At 30.6% G+C, this 8650-nt stretch overlaps 1 protein-coding gene across 1 annotated transcript; it reads left to right on the forward strand.

Annotated features, from left to right (window-relative positions):
• or90a1 (odorant receptor, family 90, subfamily A, member 1) lies at window positions 5178-6125 on the forward strand. Its single transcript, NM_001089451.1, is given in 1 exon segment — window positions 5178-6125. A coding segment is annotated over 1 exon segment (948 nt).
• The last annotated feature ends 2525 nt before the right edge of the window (window positions 6126-8650 follow it).

Raw genomic sequence — 8650 nt, forward strand, 5'->3', positions numbered from 1 at the left:
ATCCATGTGAAACTTATTTTGAATAGTGTAACTTTACCCAAATAGAGATCTGATGTATGGAAATATGTGCAAATTATGTATATGACATGATAAAGTAGTTCGATTTGGATTTTGCAGACATAAAATGCGTGTGTGCAACATATATTTCAAAATATTGAAAGACTGCTTGTCTATACAATTGTCTATAAACAGTTGCAGTCAGAATTATTAGCCCCCTTTAAATTGTTTTTCTTTTTTAAAAACTTCCCTAATGTTGTTTAACAGAGCAAGGAAATTTTCACAGTATGTCTGATAGTATTTTGTTCCCTGGAGAAAATCTTATTTGTTTTATTTCAGCGAAAGCAGTTTTTAATTTTTAAAACCCATTTTAAGGTCAAAATTTTTAGCCCCTTTAAGCTTTATTGTTTTTCAATAGTCTACTTAACAAACAATAAAACAATGTGCCCAATGTGCAAGTGCCTAATTATCCTAACCTGCTAAGTTAACTTAATTAACCTAGTTAAGCCTTTAAATGTCTCTTTAAGCTGTATAGAAGTTTCTGGAAAAATATCTAGTCAAATATTATTTACGGTCATCATGACAAAGATAAATAATAAATCAGTTATTAGAAATGAGTTATTAAAACTATTATGTTTAGAAATGTGCTGAAAAAATTGCTCTCCATTAAACTAAATTTGGGGAAAAAAATAATTCAGGGGTTTAATAATTCTGATTGCAACTGTATGTGTGTGTGTGTGTGTATATATATATATATATAATTTATTCATATTCCTTTGGCTTAGTCCCTTTATTCATCAGAGGTTGCCACAGCAAAATGAACCACCAACTTTTCTAGCACGTTTTACACAGTGGATGACCTTCCAGCCACAACAGTACTGGGAAACATCCATTCACACTCATACCCTAGAGCTGATTTTGTTTACTCAATTCACCTATAGTGCATGTCTTTGGACTTGTGGGGGAAACCAGAGAAGTGAGGGGAAACCCACGGCAACATATAGGGAGAACATGCAAACTCTACACAGAAATGCTGTGAGGCGAACGTGCTACCCCAGTAGCTAACCACTGAACCACAGTGTCACTATATATATATCAAAAATATGCAAAAAATATACATATAACTACAAAATTTAATCTAAATCTGATATTTTTTTAAGTTTATCTTGATTTTTTTGTTTATTTACATTTTATTAAATATTTTCTCCCAACATATTAATTTAGGTGTACTATGTTTTGGACTGTGATCTTTTATTTTTATTATATAATACTATTTTGTGATATATATATATATATATATATATATATATATATATATATATATATATATATATATATATATATATATATATATATATATATATATATGGTGACTAAAATGTTACATACATACACACACACACACACACACACTATTATAAAGCATCTTGTAGAAAAGATTAATTTAAAAGGGGGATCCGTGAGGGGTGTGCTAATTTATGCTGAGCAATATGGGTATAGTTTTATATATATTTAATAAGTATTGGTAAGAATAATAAGATGTCACATTTTAGATTAATATACAGTGCTTAGCATATATGAATACACCCCATTTTTGAATTTTTTTTATTTTTCTCAATTTCTCAGTGATTATAGGCAATGTATTTTGGTGCATTTAAACAAAACAGATTTATTAAGCAGATATATTTTTTTAAATAGTATTTTAGTCACCAAACATATTTATAAATTGAAAGATAACAATATTAAATTCAAGCAAAATATTGAAAAAAAAAAAATACACTACAAAATTTCAACTAAATGTTGTCATTTTTTTGCTTTGCTTGATTTTTTCTCTTTTTTTATAACCATTATAAAAAAACACTATCATAAGTTATTCGATCATCAATACCATTATCGTAAGTTATTTTGTTAAATGAGCTTCAGGTTTGGCTTCAGTACTGACTAATATACAGTTAAAGTCAGAATTATTAGCCCCCCTTTGATTTGTTTTTGCTTTTTTAAATATTTCCCAAATTAAGTTTAACAGAGCAAGGAAATTTTCACAGTATTTCTGATAATGTTTTTTTCTTCTGGAGAAAGTCTTATTTGTTTTATTTCGGCTAGAATAAAAGCAGTTATTAATTTTTTAAACACCATTTTAAGGACAAAATTATTAGCCACTTTCAGCTAATTTTTTTTTTGACACTCTACAGAACAAACCATTGTTATACAATAACTTGCCTAATTACCCTAACCTGCCCAGTTAACCTAAATAACCCAGATAAGCCTTTAAAAGTCACTTTAAGCTGTATCTTTCAATGTGTCTTGAAAAATATCTAGTAAAATATTATTTACTGTCATCATGGTCTCTGTTAAACAGAATTTGGGGGAAAAATAAACAGGGGGGCTAATAATTCTGACTTCAACTGTATATGCACAAATATAATATTGTATAGCTTCCTATTAAAAAAAAAATATTAAACAGATTTGTGAGGGTTGTACTTATATATGCTGAGCACTGTAGCTGTTACACAATAAATGAAAATGTAATCACCCTTCTTTGACGTTTCATTACAAATGTTATTTGAAACATTAAAGATAACCATAAACTTTAGTCAATTTTAATTCAATCCTTTACGTTTTTTCTGTCTTTTTTTATTTGCCCATGTGACATAATGACATCATCTTCTATATTTAGAGTGTGCATACATTTTAAAAAGCTGCCATATCTTTTAGCAGACAGAGTGCTGGACGGCGGTGAGTGATGGGGTCTGACTAGTTACATAACTAAATGTAATCACTTTCTGTTCATTTGCTGTATGCCTCTTGCTTCTGCTTTGTGCTGCTAACATCATGATTGAAAAATACTGATTTCTTTGCTTTACAGGCTTGATGGATTTTACTACAACAATTGACTGTTTTGATTATAATAGTTCAGCTCTGTTTTATATTTTAAGGGATGTTTTGTTTTTGTTTTTATCTACAAGCCATAAAATCATAAGCATTATTGTGCATACAGAACTTGATGGTATGATGTGAGGGATTATTTTTTCATTTACACTATCGGTCAAACTACCGTTTTTTTTTCTTCTTTTCTTTATTTTTTTATTATTCTGTTCATCAAGGCTGCATTTATTAAATGTAAAACAAAATTTTAAATTTATTTTGATTACATTTTTATTTATTATATTTTTATATATAAAAAATATATTTATAAAAATTTGAAATAAATGCTTTCTTATTGTATGTCGTTTTAAATAAAATTATTACTCCAGTCATTAGTGTTTTTATTACTATTACCATTAATAATAATAATAATAATTAATATAAGAGTGCTTTCTAAAGGATCGTGTGACTGAAGACTGGAGTAATAAAGCTGAAAACTCATCTTTAAATCACTGTAATAAATAACTAAATTAAATTATTAACTACATTTGAACAGTTATTATGTATATATATATATATATATATATATATATATATATATATATATATATATATATATATATATATATATATATATATATATATATATATATATATATATATACACACACACACACACACACACACAATTTGTAGTGTATTTTTGATTAAATAAATGCAGCTTTGGTGACCAGGAGAAGCTTATTTTAAAACATTTAAAATGCTACAAATAAAACAAAAGAAAACTTGGACATATACTGTACGGAAATGTCAGCCTTGCCTTAAAAAAAAAGTTTTTACCAAAACAGTGAAACAGTTTCTAAGTTGTTTGTAAAGCCTTATATTGTAGAAATGTGTCTCTGTCAACATTTTCAAACTATTTGATTTGATTTACCAAAGTCACTCAAGTGCCACTATCACATCCACAATGAAGCTTGAATGCAAATGAATGAATTCAAAAATGTAAAATAAAATAAATAATATATTTGGGGTGACGCGGTGGCTCAGTGGCTAGCACTGTTGCCTCACAGCAAGAAGGTTGCTGGTTCGAGTCCCAGCTGGGTCAGATGGCGTTTCTGTGTGGAGTTTCTTTCGGTGTTTGTGTGGTTTTCCTCCGGGTGCTCTGATTTCCCCCACAGTCCAAACTAAATTGGCCACAGTGTATGTGTCTGAATGAGTGTGTATGAGTGTTTCCCAGTGATGGGTTGCAGCTGGAAGGGCGTTTGCTGAATAAAACATATGCTGTATAAGTTGGCGGTTCATTCGAGTTGAAGGATAAAATGAAATAAAATAATAACTTTGTTCTATATAGAGCCAACTCTTATTCTTTCAATTAACATTGCTTCTTTTAAGGTTGAGCAGTTTACAGAATGTCTGCTAAGTATGTTGTGTATTGCAAACTCGCAAACATCCATATTACATGACATTTTGCTTCATTAAAAATATGAACTTGTTTACAGAATGATATATTTCCAATCCTTTAACTCTGGTTAGTTTTAGTTGACAATTTAAACATGTTTTAATATGACATATACACTCTTTGTGAATTTATTATTTAAGTTTTTACAGCAAATGTCACAATGCTTAATGGTGGAATTATTTTACACACTGTAAAAAATATCTGTTAATTCAAAGTTTCTGTATTTTGTGATTGTTTTTCCTTTTAATTACATTTGTAAGTTGCATTTCGGGATCTTGATCTCTGCTCTGTTGACTTTTGATGTTGAAAATTCAACTCTGCTGTTTAACAAAGATACTTTTATTACGACATTTTATTATGACATTTTAGTTTGGAATAATATATTGTGTAATAAATTATATATCGAGAAATAAGTCTGTAAAATAAATGAAATGTACTGGCAGTCTATTACAAGCTGTTTGTACCATAATAAACAACACCAACCCAGACAATATATCACTTTAAACTAATAAAAATGTTAATAAAAGTCACTTTTTCTAACTTTTCAAGGTTTAAAATTGTTAAAAGAAAGATCAAGCTCTCATAATGCAACTTAAAAGCATAAATAAACAAGAAAAAATACAAACAAAAATCACAAAATACAGAAAACTGCTCATTTACAGTGCAGTGAGCATAGTTTAACCATGATGTCTGTAGTAAAACTGTTATTAATCACAGTTACAAATGTTAGTTCCCCAATGAACATGTTTACCGCATATTTACTGCATCTATACTATAATAAACCATTCAAAAAGAATAACAAGATATAATCTGACTAATGCCTTTTCTCCAGTCTCTTCCTCTTCAGACGTGAGTGATGAATTCAACAGCAGGCCAGCAGCTCCTCCTGAGAGACACGTTCGCCATGGCCTTCATGAAGAACTTCATCGTAGTTTTGGTGTGGTTTCTTCTCAGCTACATCAATGGCAGCGTAGTGGCTACTTTCTTCCGACACCAGATCTTTTACGAGGACCCTCGCTATATACTCTTCATACACATGGTCATTAATGACGCCGTTCAGCTCACTGTGACCATCGCTCTATTCTTGGTCAGCTACATCTTGTATACTATCAGTGTGGGAGTGTGTTGTTTCTTCATCCTGGTGGCCGTGTTTACAACCCGTAGCACGCCTGTTAACTTAGCCGGCAAGGCTATCGAGCGATATATCGCGATTTGTTATCCTTTACGACATGCTCAGATCTGCACTGTACATCGTGCTTACGTGCTCATAGGTGTTATTTGGTTTGTATCTGTGGTTCCTGATATCACTGACCTCTTTGTGACTCTAGCCACAGAACCGCTGAGTTTCTTCCAAACGTCTGTTTTCTGTCTCCGGCAAAACGTGTTTAAAGACCCGGTGTTGCTTTATAAACGGCAGGCGTTCGACGGGATTTATTTCTCGCTGGTTTTCCTGACGCTCCTGTGCACGTATTTAAAGATCATGTTCACAGCGCATTCGCATTCAACCGAGAACACGTCCGCCAAACGGGCGACCAACACCATCCTTCTTCACGGGCTGCAGCTGATCATGTGTTTGCTCTCCTACATTTCCCCAAGCGTGGAAGGAATACTGAACATCATCTTCCCAGGACGCGTTCTGGAGATCTGTTTCGCCAACTATCTGATCGTTTACATTCTGCCACGCTTTTTGAGTCCGATCATATATGGCGTGCGGGATAAGAAATTCCGCAAGTATCTGAGGAGGTATTTTGTCTGTGGCGTTTCTACAATGGAAACCAGAGTTGAGTGTAAAGATGGAGATTAAAGATCAAATCAAAAATGCTAATCAGTTTGATTTAATTCAGTTCAAGTTTATTTGTATAGCACTTTCCGCAATAACTGTTTCAAGGCAGCTTTACAAAAGGTGCACATTATTGCATTGCAATGAAATTCAGACAACTAAGGTTATTAGTTGCTATAACTTATTTATTTACTGATACCTTACTAATACCTAGGACCAGACGGAATCTGCGGACTTTTTTTTTTGCTATTTCTAAGGAGAATTTTGATAAAAATCTGCGGATTTCTGCAGAATTATTTTGGGAGCATCATAACAAAAACCTTAACATGTGAAATAAAAAGTAATACATTTAAAACTTTTATTTAATGTTTAAATTGCAAATCCAGTTAGATTTACTTTATTTCTACTATATCTCTACTAAAAGACAGAAAATATTAATTCAATTCAATTCAGCTTTATTTGTATATCGCTTTTACAATGTCGATTGTGTCAAAGCAGCTTCACATAAATGGTCATAGTAACTGGATCAGGGTAGTTCAGTTTTAAGTGTTTATTTATTTACACTGCCATAATTATAAAATAAATAGTAGTAGAAGTAATACCCGAATGAAAAAATAACATTTAATCAACATAACCCAATGAATTGGAATAAAGTATATAGGGTAACCCAACTAGGTGCTATAATAATCTATAGTGAGGTTATATATTTTTAACACAACTAATTTAAGAGAGTATATATATATATATATATATATATATATATATATATATATATATATATATATATATATATATATATATATATATATATATATATATATATATTTATTTATTTATTTTTTTTATTTTTTTTTTCTAATACACATTACTCAATTCAGGTTAATGTGTCAGTTTAAATCTCCTATTACATTCTTGGTTTTAACAAACAAATCAGTACTATGGAGTTCAATGACAACCCCCTGAAGGGTTTTCATGTATTGTCCAATCACTACCTTGATAATTATCACACCCATACAGTATATAAGATTTAGCATAGGCCTGGACCACCAGACAGAGCTGCAGGCTTTTAGGTAAGAGGGATTTGAACTATAACCAACACCTTTATACTCTAATAATCTTAAAATGAAGCATTTTATAATATCATTCAATGCTCTGGCATTTAGTGCATTTATAATTATATAGCTACATCGTCACCTTGGAATTATAAGGTTCTATATGTGTTCTGAAAGATTTTGAGATGTTGAAATTTTTGCATTCCATAGCAAACAGTATGTGTGTAACATTTGTTTTTAAAGGTCTTAAGATGTAAACAACTTAAACAAAAAAATGTAATAATGTAAATAAGTTGTCATTTAATAAGAATATGTCAATAACTCAATTTTAACAAAAATGTCAGACAGAACCTTATAATTCAAGGGTGACGACATGTTCTTATGTAATTGTGCAAGTAAGCCTGTGCGATAGAAAAACATGTATCTTGTTGCATATACAGTAAAGGTATTATCATTTCTTATACAGCCATTTGACTTCACAATCCATTATTTTCGCACATCTTTTTAGATTTCTTTCACTACTATCTAATTAAAGGGTGAATGATTCAATGCAGAATGTTTAGCCTGTCTTTATATTGTGCGCTGTATAAATACTGTCAGTAATCTGTGCTTCATCTTTACAGGTTGAGATCATGAACTCCAGCAGTTTCTCATACAGTAACGTTACATTACTCCCTGTGAATGTTGTACCACGAGACAGCTTCAGCGCTGCTCTCACCAAAAACATCATGGCCATGCTTGTATGGCTGGCGCTCAGTATCCTCAACTGCAGTATGGTGTCCACTTTCCGCAGGCACAGCTTCTTCTATGAAGATCCACGCTATATTATGTTTATCTGCATGGTCATTAATGATGCCATACAACTGACTCTGGTCACCGCCTTATATGTGGTTAGTATTGAGATGAGCTGTAAACAAATTGAAAAGACACTTATGTTATAATTATGAATGTCTGAATGGCAATGAATTGAACACTTTTGAGTTTATTTCAAATACGTTGTGTTTTGGTTAACGTTGTGAATAAAATACTTCTCTAATTCACATCAAATAGTTTACATTTAAAATAATTACATTTTTCATATAGTATTACGATTTAAAATATGCTTTCTGTTTTAAAGTACTTTTTAAATTTAATTTATTTCTGACACAATGCTGATTGTTTATCATTATTACTCCCAGTGTTCGATTATCAGAAATCATATTCATATATCATATGTCATGATCATATATATATATCACCAGAAATCATTTCAATTTTTTGCTTTGATAGTCAGAAGTACTATTAGTATATTTTAAAACATTTGTGTTTGCTATTTTTATTTTATTTTAGGATACTTTAATTAATTTAAAGTTTAAAAAAATAATATTTATTGAAATAGACTTTTTCTCTGTCACTTTTGATCAATTTAATTTGAACTTGAAGCACAAAATTATTAATTTCCTTCTAAATAAATAGACTTTTTTTATTGTCTACAAAGGAAATGTCTAAAGTTTCTGT

The sequence above is a fragment of the Danio rerio genome, chromosome 6, assembly GCF_049306965.1.
Source record: "Danio rerio strain Tuebingen ecotype United States chromosome 6, GRCz12tu, whole genome shotgun sequence".
NCBI classification, from domain to species: Eukaryota; Metazoa; Chordata; class Actinopteri; order Cypriniformes; family Danionidae; genus Danio; species Danio rerio.